Raw genomic sequence first — 21,731 nt, forward strand, 5'->3', positions numbered from 1 at the left:
ATTTATTGCGATATTTCCTTAGCTTGGTTCAGTAAGCTGTAATTGTTTTGTTTTCTCCAGGATCTCAGTTCAGCAATCTGAAAATAAACTGTTAATAAATAACTATAGTATAATTAATGATATTTATGGAGTTAAATGAATGGCTGAAAAATATTTGAAATGAAGGGTGTGTAAACTGCTGACTACACCTGTTATGTTCTCATGTTTATTGATATAGCAATTTAAAAATATATAACATATATTACATATAAAATATATACCAATATATTATAATTCAAATTAAACTTTGGAGTATGAATGGTGGTCTTTGTGAAATGCTTGGCTTTGTAAGAAAATTCTACTACCAATTCCAGACTCATGAAAAACAAATGTAGGTTGTAAAGAGATTTGCCAGAGGTTCATAAATCCACACTGAATGGTTTTAAATTTTGCATTACAGTCAATTAAACTAAATCTTGAAATCAATATTCCAGGCAAATATGTTTATGGCATCTATTATGGCCTCCCTGATTACTCTGTTTTAAATCTTTGTGTCCAATACAGTGGTTTGCATTTCCGTGACAGTTTGACAGTTCCCAAGTGATAATCTGAAATATTTGTATATAGCCTATGTATTAAAAGTTTGCAAACTGTATCTAACAGTGAATAATAAGTGTCTCTTAGAACATTTCTAACCTGGTACAGTCCAGATAAGAATTGACCAAATTAGGGGATGTGTTTGGGGAACTCGGGATAGGAAACCCTTTTTTGATTAATTCATTTCGAACACTAAAAACAAGCTGATAGACTATCCCCTTTCTAGTGCTTCCCTGTAGGGCTGTAAATCTTCAATTCTTGACCTTTATGACTTTAAAGGCAGAGTATTATTAGTTGGGCCTGTTTATCCGGAACATTTTGTAACTGTACAGAATCTTGCAGGGTCTTTCTAGAGCCAAGTAGGTTGTTCATGGCTTATATATCTTTATTTTTTTGTCCTCCTTGTGGTAGAAACAGTTTATTTTATTGTACACATTGTTCCAAACCCCACAGTAGTTTTGTGTAACCCATTAACAAAAGGCAGGGCAGCATGCCGTCGAAATTACTGATGAGGTTTCTCAGAAGTGACGCTTCTTGATTTGCAGTTCTCAAGATGCATCATTTATCATTTGCAAATCTTTGGAAACTGTGTCCCCAGAACACTTTGTTGTAACGTGGGATACAGTAAAAACAAACCAGGCAGTCGAATGGCAATGTTGTGGTGTTAAAATGGAGGAGGTGAAAGCTGACTGATGTACTGTGGTCTTCTGCACCCCCCACCACAGGTAAGATCAAATATTCAGAGAGCGTGTATGACGCCTGCATGGATGCGTTCGATTGCCTCCCCCTCGCTGCCCTCCTCAACCAGCAGTTCCTGTGCGTGCACGGTGGCCTGTCTCCAGAGATCAACTGTCTGGATGACATCAGGAAAGTAAGTGTCTCCTTACAGGACTTGTCTGATGGGGGGGCTGAAATAACCACACATAGCTCTATGGTGCAGAAACAAGTGCCAGAACAGTGCCAGAAAGAAAGAATAAGGAAAAGCCCCCCTCCCTTCACCCACCCTACAGCACATCATTTAAAAACTGCAAACCCCCACAACTGTTAAAAATCGTCCCATCTCAGTGAAACAAAGGACAAATCAATAGATGGATGCATGGATAGATAGGAGTATTATGTATTATACATATCCAGAATTTAGTTTCAAAGCAACATTTGCATATTTTCTAAAAGATGCAAAGCAGCAACGATTTAATCAGCATTTATTTTTCCTTTAGTCAACAGCCTACTTTGCTTGGCATCAAAAGATGTGGAGCTCATGTTGAACCACTGCTGCAAAAAGATATCCCAATATTAAACTGTCCCAAAACAGGAAGATTTGGATAGGAGAGTGTCACAGCACAGTGTGTTGAGAAGTGGTCTCATGTTTTTCCAGTTAGACAGGTTTAAGGAGCCCCCAGCATTCGGGCCAATGTGCGACTTGCTGTGGTCAGATCCCTCAGAGGACTACGGCAGCGAGAAGTCTGCAGAACACTTCAGTCACAACACTGTAAGAGGCTGCTCCTACTTCTACAGGTATGAACGCCTGGGATGCGACACTACACACCACTTGAATGTATTTTCTCAGGCCTGTTTTCAGTTATTCAGTCACTCGATCACCACACTGTCCAAAGAAATAACTAAGACCCCATTCACATTTGAGATTTAGGTCGGCCCAGGGCCACCTTAACTCAAATGTGAACGGGGGTCATAGTTTTAAGGCAGCCCTGGGCCGGGTGAAAACTAGTCCCTCTTTTTGACCCGGCCTAAATCTTTGGAGGCGACCTAAACGTGAATATGAACGCGACGGGCCCTGGGCCAGGTGGAAAGCGTCAGTGCTTGACGCGGTTCAAGCCATGCCCCCAGAGACTCGGTGTCTGAGTCAAAGGAGATTCTGCTTCTCGCGAACGCACAATAAACACAGGCACCAAAACAGCTTGCGCAACTGCACAAGACAAACAGTATTGTCTCTATATTGTTTTAATGTCATATTGATCTATAGCCTTAAATGTACAGATACATTTTGATAGCTCACATCTTTATATATACACTCACCTAAAGGATTATTAGGAACACCTGTTCAATTTCTCATTAATGCAATTATCTAACCAACCAATCACATGGCAGTTGCTTCAATGCATTTAGGGGTGTGGTCCTGGTCAAGACAATCTCCTGAACTCCAAACTGAATGTCTGAATGGGAAAGAAAGGTGATTTAAGCAATTTTGAGCGTGGCATGGTTGTTGGTGCCAGACGGGCCGGTCTGAGTATTTCACAATCTGCTCAGTTACTGGGATTTTCACGCACAACCATTTCTAGGGTTTACAAAGAATGGTGTGAAAAGGGAAAAACATCCAGTATGCGGCAGTCCTGTGGGCGAAAATGCCTTGTTGATGCTAGAGGTCAGAGGAGAATGGGTCGACTGATTCAAGCTGATAGAAGAGCAACTTTGACTGAAATAACCACTCGTTACAACCGAGGTATGCAGCAAAGCATTTGTGAAGCCACAACACGTACAACCTTGAGGCGGATGGGCTACAACAAAAGACCCCACCGGGTACCACTCGTGCCCTGGATGTGCATCCCACAAATCTCCATCAACTGCAAGATGCTATCCTATCAATATGGGCCAACATTTCTAAAGAATGCTTTCAGCACCTTATTGAATCAATGCCACATAGAATTAAGGCAGTTCTGAAGGCGAAAGGGGGTCAAACACAGTATTAGTATGGTGTTCCTAATAATCCTTTAGGTGAGTGTATATTAAAAAGTATAGGCTAAGTAATGAGTTATAATGATGTAAACAGTTCAAACTACTCGGTCAATGAAAATAAGTGTGTGTAGCTGGTAAACTTGCATACTGTTAAATTTCAGATCATAATTGCATTGTGAAATTGTGAACTGGACCAGGTAACTTTATTCACTTATCTGAATTTTGCATTAAAACTATATAAATTTAACCAAAGCAGGTTTCCATTCAAATCAATGCATTTTAAAACGAGACCAGCTGTTTACTATCCAATCCGAAATGCGATTATATTGAGCTGAGCAGTACAATTACAAATGATGTCGTTGTAGGAACAACTGGGACGATGCAGAAATTAAAGCACTGTTTACAATGTGGATGGAAGATTAAGTTATAAAAGAAACCGAAGGAAGTTTATGAGCGCTGCTGTCTAAGAGGATATAAATATACAGAATCGATCGATCACAGAAGGCTTCTTTCGATGGGTATCAATCACTCGCCCGACCAAGTTAAAAGGAAAATAAAAATGCAAAGTTCAGACTTTAAAAATGACGACAAACGCATTTCTAAAGAATGCTTTCAGCACCTTGTTGAATCAATGCCACGTAGAATTAAGGCAGTTCTGAAGGCGAAAGGGGGTCAAACACAGTATTAGTATAGTGTTCCTAATAATCCTTTAGGTGAGTGTGTGTGTGTGTGTGTGTGTGTGTGTATATATGTATATATGTGTATATGTGTGTATATATATATATATATATATATATATGTATATATATATATATATATATATGTATATGTGTATATATATATATATATATATATATATGTATATATGTATATGTGTGTATATGTATGTATATATATATATATATATATCAGTATTAATAAGTTTATAAGATTTATAAATACATTGCATACACCTGTAAGCTTTAGCTTTAGGCCTCCTTTTCGCCCGCATATGTGAATGCACTTAGGCCTCCTAAAACCGCAAATGTGAACAGGGTCTCCTACAAAAAAAAAAAAAAAAAAAAAAGTAGGACTAAATTTGAGGCAGCCCAGGGCCGGCCTAATAAGTGTGAACTGGGTCTTAGTTGCTTGATTCGTACTTGTCATATTATTGTTATATTTGTAAATCATTACACAGTGTATTTACAGAATGTGGTTTTTTTTTTTTTTTTTGGGTGACGTGGTAAAACAACCCTCTCGAGTCTGAGCCCTATACTTAGTTATGATGCCTGAACTACTCCACACGACTCCCTCACATGCCATGCTGCAGTTACATTGTTCTCCTAATCAAAGCATTTCCCCGACACTTCCCTCAACCAACTCTCACAATGTCTCTAACCCACAAATCCAATGACACCCCAGCCTGGTTTTAGCGGTTGTGCAGTCATTCAGACTTTTGCTGGCTGCAAGGACGAAGAAGAATCCTGTCTTTTCAAGTTTAAAACTAAAGTTGGACTCCCACCTACATCTCTCCTCACTCTTGCCCCCAAGCACAACCAATTGGCTACTCCCTCAAGTACACAAAAAGCATCAGTGTCACATATTCCTCCCCTTGTGTTAGTAGTTTTGCTTATCCTAGCACCGCCTAGCATCCCTCCACCACTGCAGTTTCCAGCCCTGCAACAGCTCCTTGGCTCCCTCCACCATGCAGGGAGGTTTCAGGCTGTCATTCCCTCTGCCACGTCTGTTAAGAGCAAATAAGCTTCCATTACATCAGCCATTACTGATGACAGTTTGGGGCAAGTTATCAGGGAAAACATTTAGGCACAGGAGACCCTTGCATCACCTTGTACATGTAGGGTTATTCATTTAGCTCTACCTGAAGAAATGTTTTGCCACTGTTCTTGCATGCGCAAGCTGAACGGTTTTCCCAGCTAGCATTAATTTCAGCTGCCCTAACCAAGTGCTGGTGGTCCCCAAATTGCCCGGGCAGTCTCTGGCACAAACGGCAGTAACCACATCAAGGGCACTCTTGTTCATTTGGGACTGCTGTGGGTATCCAAGCCATTAATTACGGTGCCTCAAACTAGTCTGAATCTGTTTGTTAGCCTTACCTCACAGCCCGAGATTACAATCAGGTGGGGTTGGGTTAGGGAAAGTGCAAATCAGAAGAAAAACATTTTTTTTTTTCTTATTTAGTTTTTAAAACTACAGGGCAGCCTTAAAAAAAAATGCAGTTACGCACAGTCTCAAGGAAAGCAGCATGATCCAGTGTGCTCTCCCATTGCCAACAACTCTCTCTGTTTCCCTTTCAGTTATCCAGCAGTATGTGACTTTTTGCTAAATAATAACTTGTTGTCAGTAATAAGGGCACATGAAGCTCAAGATGCCGGGTAAGATCATGCAATTTTTCTTCCCTTCTTTGACAAATGTAATAAAATCTCCTGGAGTTGCTGCATTAAGACTTAGCGAGTTTGTTTTGGTTGGGATTTTCTACAACTTTCCAGTACAGTAAATAATTAGGACTAGCTCTGTGCATCCTGTAGAAGATGGAGAGTGACAAGTAGAATTGGAGAAATGAGGCTCATACGTGAGCACCTTTGTGTAATGCTGCCACAGCTGATCAGACTGCCACACTGCTCAAGGCAGCATGTAGTGTCGGCTTCAAGGAAGTCTAAGAACACCAGACCCCTTGCATTGCTATGTGCTGTGTCTTTGAACACAGGAATTATACACTAACCTGTAGGCCATCATGTCAGTCTGAGGAGCAGAGTACACCTTTTGAAGTCTCTAGTTTGAGTTCTAGCCTAGTGGGAGTGTGACAATCACATTTAAACCCTAAGAGCCCAGTGGGATGTATATATCGCCAAACATTTCACTCGCTTGTATATAAAAGTATATTCGCCCATATGAAAAGGGCTCAGTTTGGGACACGTATGCAGTGCCAGGTTCCTAAGGGCTAACGAGCTCAATCCCTAAGGTTTTTGGCTCCCCAGAGACACCTATTGGTCAGGTGATGCCAAGAACTCTATTGGGCACCTACCACCCTCATAGTTCTTAAAGTGCAGTTGTTTATTGAGAATCAATCTTGTTGATGGAATTGCATTAAATATTGTTATTGTGGACAATCTTTACAAATAAGTGATCTAGTAAGAGGACAATGACAGTAGTCACTACCTAGTTTGTTTTGCACTGTTTTGTTTTTTCCTTCCCAGGTACCGAATGTACAGAAAAAGCCAAACGACGGGGTTCCCCTCGTTAATTACAATTTTCTCCGCACCAAACTACTTAGATGTGTACAACAACAAAGGTCAGTAAGAACAATACATACAAATCCAATACACATTGGATTTTGTCCAAGATGTGTATATATATATATATATATATTAAAAAAACAAATCAATTTTATCATGGACCAATAGATAAATATCTACTTTTTTTTTTTACCATTTAGCAAAAAGAGTCCATGGTATTTTTAGACAGTTTTAATTTTACACAAATCCAGCTCAGGTGTTGAGCATTCATACAGACAGCGCAGTGTGTGACAGATGCTTTCTTGGCATTGTTGTACAGAGCCTCATTCTCCGCAGGCCGTGTGAACTGGCTGCCTCAAATGCAGATCACATTTCAAAACAAACACAGACACACTGGCACACTCCAGCTCTCTGGCATCTCCTACCTCTGCAATTGGGTTGTCATCCTGGTAACACTGGGATTCTCATATGTATACAGCTCTGGAAAAATTGAGACCACTGCAAAATTATCAGTTTCTCTGGTTTTACTATTTATAGGTATGTCTTTGGGTAAAATGAACATTTTTGATTTATTCTATAAACTACTGACAAATTCTCCCAAATTCCAAATAAAAATATGAATGGAATGGTTGCCATACATGTAGAGGTGCTGATTTAAGAAAAAATTGCAGTGGTCTCTTAATTTTTTCCAGAGCCGTGTATGTAGATACCATATTTGTCCTAATATACGCCCAATGCACAAAGACAAGTCCCTTTGCATGTCTGGGACAACCTGGAAACCAGAAATCTGTGCTATTTTATGTTAAATATGTTATTGTTAGAATTTTTTTTTTTTTTGTCCATTTAATGTGCTTAATTAATTGATAGTCCTGATGCAGTGGGTGACATAGTTGGTGATTTAAGTATTCCTGTTTATTTCATGTTATTACTTTAAATACAAGTTTAATGTATTATCTAAAATACATCTTATTTATTAATTAATCTGTTCACATTACATGAGCAACAATAACCTTGGGTCATGCACCCAAAAAATATAAAATCACACAAAAATAAAAACAAAATTTGATCTCGTTGAGGGGGGTAAAATCTATTGGGGCATGCACGTCTGTTAGGACGAATACGGTATATACGTGTGTGTGTGTATGTGTATATATGTATGTTAAAGGAAAAACCTGAATAAATGAGTGGTGGAACATAACGAATGCAGATGCCTCCAAACAGGTGTACTGCATGATACAATTAAGCAGTTAACATCCTATCATGCTCTGTGGCATGTATAAAAATGCTGAGCAGGCCCAGTTGACCTTGATTTTGCATCAGGATGGGAGGAGGAAAGGCGTACACCAGGGGAACGGTACAGGCCTGACTGCTTGACCCCTACAGTGAGGGGGTCCAGAGGCTCTGTTATGCTATGGGGGGCATTTTCCTGGCATGGTTTGGGTCAACTTGTCCCCTTAGAGGGAAGGGTCACAGCAAATCATTGAGGGAATATCTTTTGGAAGAATGGTGTTCCATCCCTCCAGTAGAGTTAATAACAATAATAGTCATAGTTATAATAACTAATACTTTAATTTGATAACCTGAATTGGTACCAGGGTTATTGGGAAGAGTGCCTTTTATCTTTAATTCTACAAACCGACCTCTGGGATTGATGCTCCATCTGAACAGCGATGTCTGGTTAGGGTCATCTTGGACTGCTAAAGATCTCAGACCAAGAGGAATGAACTATGGCTTGTCTCTTCCCACTGCAGCTGCTGTGTTGAAATACGAGAACAACGTGATGAACATCCGACAGTTCAACTGCTCTCCTCACCCGTACTGGCTCCCTAACTTCATGGATGTCTTTACATGGTCATTGCCCTTTGTGGGAGAGAAGGGTATGAGTGCTGGACAAGTGTTATATGATATGTTAATGATATAAACAGAGCTCATTGAACACAAGATCTGATCTTAAATAACTATAGCCACAACAAATGTTCCGATACAATAGTATGTGAGTGCAGTTCAAGCATCCCACTCCATTCATATAATCTGTACATGTTAAATTGGACCCATGTCTCCAAACATATTGCAAAGCAGGGTTTCGAATTACGGGTGGGATTGCGGGATTTAAACCCCCATAATTAAGACTTGGACCCCCCCGAAAGAGGCAGAAATAGAAGGAGGGGGGGTCGAAACATGAATTTATCGTAACGTAAAAGTGGACCGTCACCCAGCCCCCCCTCCCCCGCTCTCAAAATTTTTGCTGACCCCCCCGTTTGTCATTGTATATTTCGCACTCTGTTGCAAAGGAAGACATTTAATCAAGGGATTGCCTAGTGGAACTAAATAGTCTACTTTAACTTACTGACTGAATATTGGGAAATTGTCCGGCAGATAATCTGTATGACAAAATAAGACAATAACTGATGTAACTTGCCTTTTATTCTGCCACACATACTTTTTGTTACAGAAATTGACCATTTGCTAGCTTTTTGTCACTGTTAAAATATACTCAGTTTGGCATTGACATCAAAAATCACATTGGTTTCTTCGTTTCTATTTTACCCCACTTCTTTTCCATTGACTGCAAACCAGATAAGGTCTGGTTCTACGCTTTGTATTTTTATCAAGGTGAAACGGAGTATAAAATAAACACGGAAATATGAAAAGCCCCCTAATCCAGATGTGTGATTCTGTCCTGCAGTAACAGAGATGCTTGTTAACGTCCTGAACATCTGTTCCGATGACGAGCTCATGTCGGAAGGAGATGATACCTGTGAAGGTAAGATGCTGAACTCAGAGACCGGGGCAGTGTAAACTGAATTAAATAACAAACTCATTTTCCTTGTCAGGTAATTTTTTGTTGATATTTGTTAGTTACTCATTTTCACAATTTTCTGCCAAATCTCAAAATCTTCCATGAAAGTTTTTAAAGATCGCCATCAAAGCAGAAGCAGTGCCTTTGTTACCCAAGCTCTTGGGGGCAAAATGCACAGAGAAAGCGATGTTGTCAAATTGCAGTCTGCATAGCTCAGGCAGCCTTTACAACTCTCACATTGGCCAATCATTGATTTCAGATAATGTTGTAACAAATTGCTTTATTACATTACTGTGCAAAATGGAATTCTTAGTAATTGGCATTGAATTGGCATACAATTTGACAGATAACATCCACAGCAAGGCCACAGAACTGTGTAGGAGAAGGTGATAATCTGTACATGAAACATTCCATGTGTGCAGACTGGCAAACCTAATGTGTGTTTAAATACAGCGACTTGGGCCTTAAACTACGTAGAAAACCTTGTTCAAGCTACTGAACTTCAAAATAATTAATATCCTGTGAATTCGTAATCGTATATAAGGATTCCCATATGGAGGGGCAGGCAATTTACTAAAATATTTCAAACACACCCCGGACACTGATGGCATCGTGCAGTACATATCTGTAACATTCAGTCATGCCTTTCATAGTGCAATTGTTTGGACAACTAACACTTTAGACTTGAGTCAATTTCCAAGAAGTCTTCTACATGTGGTCCAGAATCCAGAGATTAACCAACAATCCTGGACTGGGAATAGAAGCTGGTTGAAGGCGACACACTTTTAGTACTTCAGGTAAACCTTAGTTCTCACAATATTTGAATGTAGGGTATATGGCTGGCAGATTAATCAAATTTCAGTTGATTAATTTGAATGTTTTTGCACGATGTGTAAAATGCCTGAATCGCGAAATCGAGATTGTTATAACGTGCGTAAGCAGACAGAGCATAAACAGAAAAAATGATTTTTTTCCCCCGATCGCTTCGAAAATACACCACGCAATAAGAGCCAAACAATCTCAAGTGCACATTGAAGCACCGTCCCCCCAACTAAGTGCAATTAATCGTTGATTATTCGGGTCTACCTGGGGCGCAGCTACACCCGTGGAAAGTATAGGTGCACTTTACATTGAATTTACGTTGGAGACAGTTTTCTGCACCATGTGGACTCCAGTGTATTCTCTTAAGCTTTAGGTGCTAATGCATCATTGTGACTGGAGCCATAATGACAGGGGATGAAGACGCCCAGCACGGCAAATGCTTGCTTCTGGATCCAACACCTCATTTGTAGTCCGTCATCGGAAAAGTTGTCTGTCAGGACGGCACATTGGATTCATTAAAACCACACAAAGTACTCAGCTTTTCAGTTTCTTGAACTGATGTGCATTTCGCAAGCTACCCCTGATTCTTTACCTCCTCAGCTACATTATTATACATTGTATTTAGAACGCGCTCATATACCCACACGCTACACTCAAGCAAGAGTGAAAATGGACACCGTAAAGACAGGCGATCCAGCAGTACAGTACATGTACGTGTAACGTGCTTATATACACTATGATGGAGGAAAAACTTTATGGACTCATTCACCTGTACATAAGGACCTCAAACTAATGTCTGTTGATCTTATTGATGAATTCGGTCATCACAACAGGAGACTTGCATTCACATAGAAACTCCTATGTCAGTGGCGGAAACAGCTGATTTCCAAGGAAGACGCGTGTTTCTAGCAGCGCACACATTGAAAGTTGTGCATCCTCATACGTTTCAGTTACACACCTCCACCAAATAGATCTGTGATTGACAAGAACCAGAAACTGCGTCTAGTTACAATGAGGGAAAAACGTATTTGATCCCCTGCTGATTTTGTACGTTTGCCCACTGACAAAGAAATGATCAGTCTATAATTTTAATGGTAGGTGTATTTTAACAGTGAGAGACAGAATAACAAAAAAATCCAGAAAAACGCATTTCAAAAAAGTTATAAATTGATTTGCATGTTAATGAGGGAAATAAGTATTTGACCCCTTCGACTTAGGACTTGGTGGCAAAACCCTTTTTGGCAATCACAGAGGTCAGACGTTTCTTGTAGTTGACCACCAGGTTTGCACACATCTGAGGAGGGATTTTGTCCCACTCCTCTTTGCAGATCCTCTCCAAGTCATTAAGGTTTCGAGGCTGACGTTTGGCAACTCGAACCTTCAGCTCCCTCCACAGATTTTCTATTGGATTAAGGTCTGGACACTGACTAGACCACTCCAGGACCTTAATGTGCTTCTTCTTGAGCCACTCCTTTGTTGCCTTGGCTGTGTGTTTTGGGTCATTGTCATGCTGGAATACCCATCCACGACCCATTTTCAATGCCCTGGCTGAGGGAAGGAGGTTCTCACCCAAGATTTTACGGTACATGGCCCCGTCCATCGTCCCTTTCATGCGGTGCAGTTGTACTGTCCCCTTAGCAGAAAAACACCCCCAAAACATAATGTTTCCACCTCCATGTTTGACGGTGGGGATGGTGTTCTTGGGGTCATAGGCAGCATTCCTCCTCCTCCAAACACGGCGAGTTGAGTTGATGCCAAAGAGCTCGATTTTGGTCTCATCTGATGTTCATTGGCAAACTTCAGACGGGCCTGTACATGTGCTTTCTTGAGCAGGGGGGCCTTGCGGGCGCTGCAGGATTTCAGTCCTTCACGGCGTAGTGTGTTACCAATTGTTCTCTTGGTGACTATGGTCCCAGCTGCCTTGAAATCATTAACAAGATCCTCCCGTGTAGTTCTGGGCTGATCCCTTACTGTTCTCATAATCATTGTAACTCCACGAGGTGAGATCTTGCATGGAGTTTGCTGCAGTTATCTTTGCAAAGATGTTTGCTGCTTTTGAATAGTTTTCTGTGTACTAAGGTGCAGTGTCATTAGTATTATAGTGCTCTAAAGCCAGTCAGCAACAAGACTTTGCACAAATTGAGTAAATGTGCTGGTTAGTGTTGAACAAACCATAAACTTGAGTTTTCTAGATTTTAAGGAAGTATGCAAATGCATTTAAAATAACAAATAAAAATATTTGTGGTTAAGAATTTTGAAGGTCAAATAGCTGGTGAAAGCAGAAACTCATTCTATTATCATTAAATTTTGAAATGAATTTTAATTTTGTATTAAAGGATCAGTTTGTAAACACTCAACACGTGGTTTTGTTTCACATAACACCCATGATCCTTCGCATATTGAATTGACCTCCTATTCCACATGATGAGTGTCTCTTTAATTTATGTTCTTGGGTCTTTGGTCGGTGTCATGTGAGGACATTTCTCAGGTTGACTTCCTTCCTTCCCTTTTAACCACCACCAGTGAAATCTTTGCTTCAAGCCAGCAAGTCTGTTGTCTAGCATTTTTGTGACTCCTGGGATTAACTTTCTTGCTCGTCATCTGGACTCTTTCCAGAACAATTCTTTCCACGATATCACCCAAATAATTTATTTTGAATGTTTCAAAGCAACAATTCTTCTGTTTAATCATTGTGTGGTTTGTCTGTAATACATTTTTTATCTGGACTTAGCCAAGCAATAATGGAACAGTTGGATTTGGATCAATATATACAAAACAAATACGGTAAAACACAATGATAAAAGCAAGGTTAAATCCTGTATCCTATCCTACTGTTTTGATATCCCATATTTGCTCAATACCTAATTAAAACCTCACTAATCAGTGTTTTAGCATTGTTTCGATATAGTTTTCCTTCCATTAATAATCGCTCTCAGGATTTGTGTTCATTTTGTCTGTGTTGTTTGTTCTTGTTAATCCTGATGGCTTCTGGGTAGCTGAACACAAGATTTGACATTATGCATAATGTTGGTTGGTGTCACTGGAAGAAATCAGTCATAGTTTTAGTCTTATGCCAAGAATCAAAGATACCACACAAGAAGAAGGACTGTATATAATAAGATCTACAGGGAAAGAATGGCAAAGTGTGATAGACAAAATATGTGGAATGCTCACTGTGTGCCTCTGTCTGTGAATTAAAACACCCATTGTGTCACTGAAGCACTGGTCTCTGGCTCCCTAATGGACATTTGTCAGAACCATCTGTTTAAAACCTCAGGATCTGCAGCCTCTGTCAGTGTTGTGACATGTGCTTTTGTTTCTCTGTGACAGGTGGCACCCCAGCAGTGCGCAAAGAGGTGATCCGAAACAAGATCAGAGCCATTGGCAAGATGGCCAGAGTCTTCTCTGTTCTCAGGTATGGAATGTACAACACTCTTTGGATCAGTCTAAAAATACATATGCTTCTCACTTGCGCCTTGTTCCAACTGCTGTTAATCACTACTAAAGGTTTGTTTCATTATTTGTAATGCTTTCCATAACCATTGCAATACAAAAGTAATTAAAATTATACTACATTAATTCTTACATTAGTCATAACTAATGTTTTTCTCAAAACATTACATGTTACAGTATGTGCAATCAGGTACATTACATTTTACTTAAACTAAAATCAGTGAAAATACGATGAGATGGTTTTAATATTGAGTGCAGTGGGGTCAGAGCAGATACCATTAACCAGAAGCAGTTACAGTAAAACAAAAGAAAAAGGAAAAATGAGTTGGGGCAGAAATAAGTCACTAAGTAATGGGGAGCTGTGAAAGAGAACATAATAGTGCAAAATAGAAGTGCATTAAAGTAATGTTGTAAAGTTGAGGAGGGTGATGTAGGTATTCAAGACGCAAATACCTATAAGTCTATAGGCTGGGGAGTTCTTTTGAAATTAACAATTTCAGTGATAAGCATTTAAAAGCACATAGAAGCTCATCAGATATCCCAGTGACGATAGTCAAATGGATCAAAAGGTAATGGCAGAGCATTTTCCTCCATAAACTCAAGGGTGTTTGATTTTAATGACGACAAAACTATTTGAGTGATTTTTATTTTTCTCTCCATACTTCCATACACTTTTGCTATCCCAGTGGCTATCACCGGTCATCCCCAAACATCCCTAGTTTCAAGTTCTGAGACCTATGATTTGTTACATGTTCCTTCAGTAAGAAAAGCAATACCATTTAAACAGTGAAAGAATGCAGATAATACTATTAATAATAATAATAATAATAATAATAATAATAATAATTTCTTAGCAGACATGCTTATCCAGAACAACTTAGTTTTTCACAACATTTCAAAATGTTATACATTGCAGCAATACAGTCAGTACAAAATACAATAAGCATAGATCTTAGAACTATGAGCTAAGAAGTGCTTATATCTTAAATTATATACCTATACACTCACCTAAAGGATTATTAGGAACACCTGTTCAATTTCTCATTAATGTAATTATCTAACCAACCAATCACATGGCAGTTGCTTCAATGCATTTAGGGGTGTGGTCCTGGTCAAGACAATCTCCTGAACTCCAAACTGAATGTCTGAATGGGAAAGAAAGGTGATTTAAGCAATTTTGAGCGTGGCATGGTTGTTGGTGCCAGACGGGCCGGTCTGAGTATTTCACAATCTGCTCAGTTACTGGGATTTTCACGCACAACCATTTCTAGGGTTTACAAAGAATGGTGTGAAAAGGGAAAAACATCCAGTATGCGGCAGTCCTGTGGGCGAAAATGCCTTGTTGATGCTAGAGGTCAGAGGAGAATGGGCCGGCTGATTCAAGCTGATAGAAGAGCAACTTTGACTGAAATAACCACTCGTTACAACCGAGGTATGCAGCAAAGCATTTGTGAAGCCACAACACGTACAACCTTGAGGCGGATGGGCTACAACAGCAGAAGACCCCACTGGGTACCACTCATCTCCACTACAAATAGGAAAAAGAGGCTACAATTTGCACAAGCTCACCAAAATTGGACAGTTGAAGACTGGAAAAATGTTGCCTGGTCTGATGAGTCTCGATGTCTGTTGAGACATTCAGATGGTATAGTCAGAATTTGGCGTAAACAGAATGAGAACATGGATCCATCATGCCTTGTTACCACTGTGCAGGCTGCTGGTGGTGGTGTAATGGTGTGGGGGGTGTTTTCTTGGCACACTTTAGGCCCCCTAGTGCCAATTGGGCATCGTTTAAATGCCACGGCCTACCTGAGCATTGTTTCTGACCATGTCCATCCCTTTATGACCACCATGTACCCATCCTCTGATGGCTACTTCCAGCAGGATAATGCACCATGTCACAAAGGTCGAATCATTTCAAATTGGTTTCTTGAACATGACAATGAGTTCACTGTACTAAACTGGCCCCCACAGTCACCAGATCTCAACCCAATAGAGCATCTTTGGGATGTGGTGGAACGGGAGCTTCGTGCCATGGATGTGCATCCCACAAATCTCCATCAACTGCAAGATGCTATCCTATCAATATGGGCCAACATTTCTAAAGAATGCTTTCAGCACCTTGTTGAATCAATGCCACGTAGAATTAAGGCAGTTCTGAAGGCGAAAGGGGGTCAAACACAGTATTAGTATGGTGTTCCTAATAATCCTTTAGGTGAGTGTATGTGTATACCAGAGAATTGAGAGAAGAAGAAGCAAATAAAAAGGTCTTTGTGATCAGCTCTTCTGTATTGGGCATTGTGTAGTACAGGTGTAATGGTGTCAATGCTTCATAAGCTACAAAGCACAATGATGTCTGGATAGAGGTATATGCAGTGGTCGAAATGCAAATGGAAAAGTACCGTTATGAGAAGAAGAGGGGAAAAACTAAAAATGTTGTAGTGCTGTAACTCACATTATTCTTTCTCCAGTTAACATTTTTCATTTTATATTTTAACTTTGCTTAAATTGCGCTTACCTTAAATCACGTAATCATTCATGTTTATTTCTCCGACTGTTCCTTCTTCAACTGTAACAATGTCCACTTGATGACTCATGAATTAATGAATGTCACTGTCATCGTTCCCTTCATCCATCGAAAAAGATGGCTCTCAATGCCTCAGTTAATTTTTTTACTGTTATTTATGTATTTATTTTGTATTCCGTTCCTGTATTTACACAACCTTCATCATGCACAGCAGGGATCTTGCAAATCGATCCTTTACTTCAATGACAAATCAATCCATTACTGAATTATTTTTAACTCACACTTGAAAAATCAGTGTAGTATAGGTTTTCTTTTTTTTTTTTTTTTTTTTTTGAACGTATTGCGCACACATGCGCAGGGAGAAGTTCAAGTTATGAAGCATGTGTGTTACCATAGAAACACCATTGCAATAGGAAGTGCCACCATAACTACATTTTCTAATTTGTTTTACAGCGATTAATAGGGCGGCTGCTGCTGCTGTTGTAATTGTAATTAGTTAAATTTATACAATTTGTCAAAGTGAAACTTACGTTTATTATTTTTAAGAAGTGCCAGTATTTGTATACCTGCCCATTTTTACTACTGGGTATATGTGGATCTAGTGTTTTACATGTCTAAGCTTCTGAATGCCCCACTATGCTATACAAAGTTCTGCTTAGTATCAGTGCCAGGTCAGCATAGGATAACGAAGAAGATGTAGTTGTTGTTTTTTATTTCCCACCTCACATCGCAGGGACTCGCATTATCAGTGCTGGTCAGTACCTTGGTGTATGGGTGATAAATATCGCCTTTGTCAGCGTTCCTTTCTTGGAACTTCTCCACCAGAACTTAAGAGACCGTGCGCTGACTCTCGTAAAGGTCACACAACCGGAGGAAAGTGAGGCATCAATAGCACTGACCAACACTGATAAAACCAAACAAAACTGCAAGCAGCACAATCTTTCCTGCCATCGGTGGTAAAGGTAATAGCTACAGTCAATATAATCTATCATCTCCTTACAACCTTAATCAAGCTCCAAACATTTAAGTTCTATGTTTGAGTAGAATGTCCTTTTGAACTTTGACATGTGGTACTTAATGGGGGGCATGTGAGAAAGTGAGAGAGCATGTGTACAATCTCAGCCTTTACTGTTACGAAATGTAGGGATCATTGTGGACAAACCTTAAACTGAAGAACTTATGAATTTGAACCATAGAAGCAAATGTGTAAATCTATTTGAATCCATTCTTCATCCAAAGTTTTCCTGCCCCTTTTCATGTGCATGTTATGCAGCTGAAGATGTTATGCACTGTGATTGAGCTTCAGCAATATATAGTATATTTTGACTCCACAGCAAAGGCAGTGACAATATCTCACAACAGTACACAATGGAGGAACACCTAGTTTCTTGTATTCCTTAAAAGTACCCATTGCTTAAAAAACTAAACAAAATCTTTGATCATTAGTGCCAGATTGGGCACTATCTGGGCAAGTCATGCTGTGAAAATAAATTTATTTTTAAGTTTTGGTGATTGTCACAGATACTTTGAATGCTTGGGTGCCTGGCCTATTATTTTACCCAAGTTGGAACCGTTTGGAAGACAAAAGATTCCATTGCTTTGCCTTGATATTCTGCATTAATCTGCACTGGTGGGGCTGACATATACTGATTCCTTGTTTGCCCAGAGAGGAGAGCGAGAGTGTGCTGCAGCTCAAAGGGTTGACCCCCACTGGGACTTTACCCCTAGGCGTGCTGTCTGGGGGGCGACAGACCATCCAGAGCGGTAAGTGTGTTGTTAACACCAATTCAACCCTCCTTCCTCCTCTCCCCACCTCCCCCTTTTCCCCAAACCACCTCCTTCTCCTTCTGCCCCTGCTCTGGACTGACGTCGGCAAGCTGTCCTCCTCTGTCACTTCCAACCAACACAACAGAGCACTGCGCCTAAACACTTCACTAGAGAGTAGACCTTCTCTTACCACACTAAGTTGATTCATACCTCCAGGGTGGGGATAGAAAGACACAATAAGAAGCCAGTAGGGCAATTTCTACTTCTACCAATATGTGCAAAATTCACACCCTTTTGTGGACGTGGGGAAAAACTAAAGCAAGTGAATAGGTAACTATCAAAAACTTCCTTCCTTTTCATTAGTGTGAAAAGTGGTGTGAAAGTCGGTGCATCCAATTGTTCACTGTTTAAGTTAATTAATTGCTTGAATGCAATGTTAATCTGCAAACACGCAGGCAGTGGATAAATGCTACTGGTGGTCCAAACTCAGCTCTGCACTCTGAAGTATGTTGGAGAAATCAAGGTGTACCAGTTCATTGTGCCAGGGAGGTTATTTTATAACATGACCTGACCTGCATCTCCACCCTACTTTTCCTCCTTGACCTCACTGGCTGATGTAATGCTTAAATAATCCCCAGCCAGTGACCACATTCTAATTCTGTCCACCCCAGACTTAAGGAGGCAGACAAGAATGGCTTGGACACAGCCTGTGCTAGAATCAGAAATCACCTGGGGCAAGTCAGGCTGGGATATGAAATCCAATACAAGAAACAAATACAAAAATAAAAATCTCAATTATAATTGCACATGGTGGTTTAGTAGTGTGCAAATGTATGCCAGCTCATCAAGATTTATCAATGTTTTCAATAGCAATGGAAATGAGTGTTATTCAGCCATGACTTTATACTTTGTATTTATATATTTACTTGATTTGGATTTTACTTTAAATTAGCTTAAGCTAATTTTTCACAACTTTGTAGAACATGACTTATGGATACATAAGTGACTCGATTTGTGTTTTTAAAGTAGTTTGATCCCAAGCACCTATTTAAAATTGTGTTCTTCCGAACAGCGGTAAAAGATCTATAGATATGTCATCATATAGTGCATTTGCCTTTTGATAATGTTGAAGTGCTCTGCTGTGTTGGTGTGCATTTCTGCATGCTTCCTTTTGAAAGTTGTTTGCATTTTCCAGTGTCTAGCCTGATGCACTTTACCTGTCCCTCACTAATATTTTCCTTTGCTAACTTTAAGGGTGTTTTTTCAGAAATGTATCCACTGGAGAATATATCAGTCTGAGTCTCCGTCAATCTGCAGCTTTTTATGATATAATCAAAGCGTGCTTCAGTGTTGCACTCTGCTGGAGGCTTGGAAGAAATGTGTCTCTCTCTCTCTCATGGCAGTGTTAGGGTATTAGCTGTGCTGTTTTAAGACCATTCTCAGAGGAATCCCAGATTAACTGGAGCCATTGAGGGACCTTCTATGTTTGGATCTATTAGTAGAGAATTAGTAAGGTTGCTTGAACAGAATATGAAAACAAACCAACCAAGCAATTAAACCCAGAACTTGGGTTTGGAATGTCTCTGCTTCCATTGTCCTCAGAATCAGTTAAGAGCCATATTGCATTTATTTTATTTTATAAAAATTATATATATATATTTATATATATATATTGCTTGAGAACTCATGGTATTGCAGCATGACTGCATAAAAATATACATTGACTAATAACATATCCCTAAAGGTATGAGAATTTCCAAAAATCGGCCAACACTGAATTAAACTACAACGGCATGCTTGGCTTCTTGATTATTACTATTCTCATGAACAAATACTATTCCTCATCGAGAAGAAAAACAAACATGTATACATTTTAGTGATATGCAGTCCATAAGTACAGGCATTTATATTTATTTTTTAATTCAGCTCTTTCAATTTCAGCAGTTGATAATTGGATTGTACAGGATGATGCATTGAAATGTGGAAAACTAAAAATGTCTGGAGTGTTTTTTTTGTTTTTAAGGAGCTCATTAGTACCCTGGGCATGCACTCACCACTGCATTATAAACAAGAAACCAGGAGAGACTGAAGCACCGTAGTAGTAATTGCAGAGGATGTTTGGATAGACCAATCCCAGAACTTAATTTCAGCAAAACTTGTCACACATACATGTCAAATCCTCATACCACTGCTGGTTTTCCTACACCATGCTCACCACATTTGCACTACATCACAATAGCTACACGTAATTGTATTCCACAGAACTTCAATAAAATTGTGGCACTGGTGTTTGCAGGGTTGGCTCTAAGGTTATTTGAAATGGAAAAAGCAAGGCCAATTTGTACAAAGGCGGTTTAAATTAGAACCCATAAAAATGAAGCCAATTTCACCATTCACACGTTCCTCCATTTTAATTTAGATCCACAAGAGTTTGAAACAGGAATCGGATTAATTAATGGAGAGGCGAAAAAGTCTGTGGAAGGCATTGAATATCGGAAGGCTGATCCATAAATCGACTTGCAGCCTCTTGCCTCTCGCCATTGTCTCTTCAGTGCCCACAAGATTTAGCCTCAATACATTTGTCAACAAGCAGTGTAAACTCCCAACGGTGTCACTTCGGTGACTGAGAACCGAGAGATTTCTGGCCAACCTCAATCCAGACAGAGATTAAAGGAACGCATTTACAGGGAACGTCCTCATCAAATTAACAAATTAAAATCCACATGCAGGAAGCCCTCTCACATTTACTATGTGGAAATGAGCAGTATTGATGAAAGGATTAAGATTGCCCACTTTCAGTCTTTTTCCCAATGACCTTGCATTACTGATCATCTCTATATTAATGGTCTGGACTCTGGCATAGTTAGCAAACATGTCAAATTGGTAGATTAAAATAGGTGGCTCAGCAGATACAATCTTGGCAGCACAGGTTATTCAAAGGGACTTAGATAATATTCAGTTGTGGGCCGACACCTGGCAGATGAAATTCCACGTGGACAAGTGCAAGGTATTACATGCAGGTAATAAAAATCTCCACTATAATTACACTATGGGAGGAATAGAACTGGAAGAAGTAATGCATGAGGAAGACATAGGAGTCTATGTGGACACATCACTTTCCCCATCTAAACAATGTGGGGAAGCAATAAAAAAGGCAAACAATGTCAGGGTATATTGTCAAAAGTGTAGCATTAAAACAAGGGCAGTAATGTTAGAAGAAGAATAGAATATAGAATAGAATATTCTTTATTGTCATTCAGCAAAGACATCAAAGATGCAGAGCAGAACAAAATTACAAGCCTGGCTCCATATAAAAACACAGATATAAATAACAACAAACAACTAAATAAATAGTGCATATTCCACCAATATATTATTGCACAACAAGAGGGGGAGAGTTGTGAGGGACAGAGAGAGAGATTATGAGAGACAATTGTATTAATATTGCACCAACCTCAATAAATATGATTGCACATTTGCGTAGCAGCAGATAAAATAAGTGACAGGTACAGTCATTGAAGTGTTATGTTTAACAATCTAATAGCAGCCGGGTAAAAGCTTTTACTGAACCTGACAGTGCTGCTACGCAGGCTTCTGTATCTCTTGCCCGAAGGCAAGAGAGAGAAAAGTTTATGACTGGGGTAAGTGGGGTCTTTCAGGATGCTGGTCACTTTGACCAGTATTCATTTTTGAGCCAGGTCCTCCATAGATGCCAATGTGACCCCAATAATCCTCTCTGCTGACTACACCACCCTCCTCAGGGCCTTTCTGTTTGAGGTGTTAATGTTCTCATACCAGAGAGAGATGCTGCTGGTCAACACACTCTCTGTGGTGCCCCTGTAGAATGTGGTGAGGATAGATG

The 21,731-nt window shown here is 39.7% G+C and overlaps 1 protein-coding gene across 3 annotated transcripts in view; it reads left to right on the top strand.

Moving 5' to 3' along the window:
• Window positions 1–21,731, top strand: part of ppp3ccb (protein phosphatase 3, catalytic subunit, gamma isozyme, b) — a 113,413-nt gene that overhangs the window by 79,726 nt on the left and 11,956 nt on the right. For all 3 annotated transcript variants that reach the window (XM_066714522.1, XM_066714521.1, XM_066714524.1), the window contains exons 5-12: window positions 1,302–1,447; window positions 1,952–2,091; window positions 5,562–5,639; window positions 6,462–6,556; window positions 8,252–8,377; window positions 9,187–9,264; window positions 13,453–13,537; window positions 17,769–17,866. In XM_066714522.1, the coding sequence (XP_066570619.1) occupies window positions 1,302–1,447; window positions 1,952–2,091; window positions 5,562–5,639; window positions 6,462–6,556; window positions 8,252–8,377; window positions 9,187–9,264; window positions 13,453–13,537; window positions 17,769–17,866 (846 nt within the window). The remainder of the gene's footprint in view (window positions 1–1,301; window positions 1,448–1,951; window positions 2,092–5,561; window positions 5,640–6,461; window positions 6,557–8,251; window positions 8,378–9,186; window positions 9,265–13,452; window positions 13,538–17,768; window positions 17,867–21,731) is intronic.

This window comes from Amia ocellicauda, chromosome 9, assembly GCF_036373705.1.
Source record: "Amia ocellicauda isolate fAmiCal2 chromosome 9, fAmiCal2.hap1, whole genome shotgun sequence".
Taxonomy (NCBI): domain Eukaryota; kingdom Metazoa; phylum Chordata; class Actinopteri; order Amiiformes; family Amiidae; genus Amia; species Amia ocellicauda.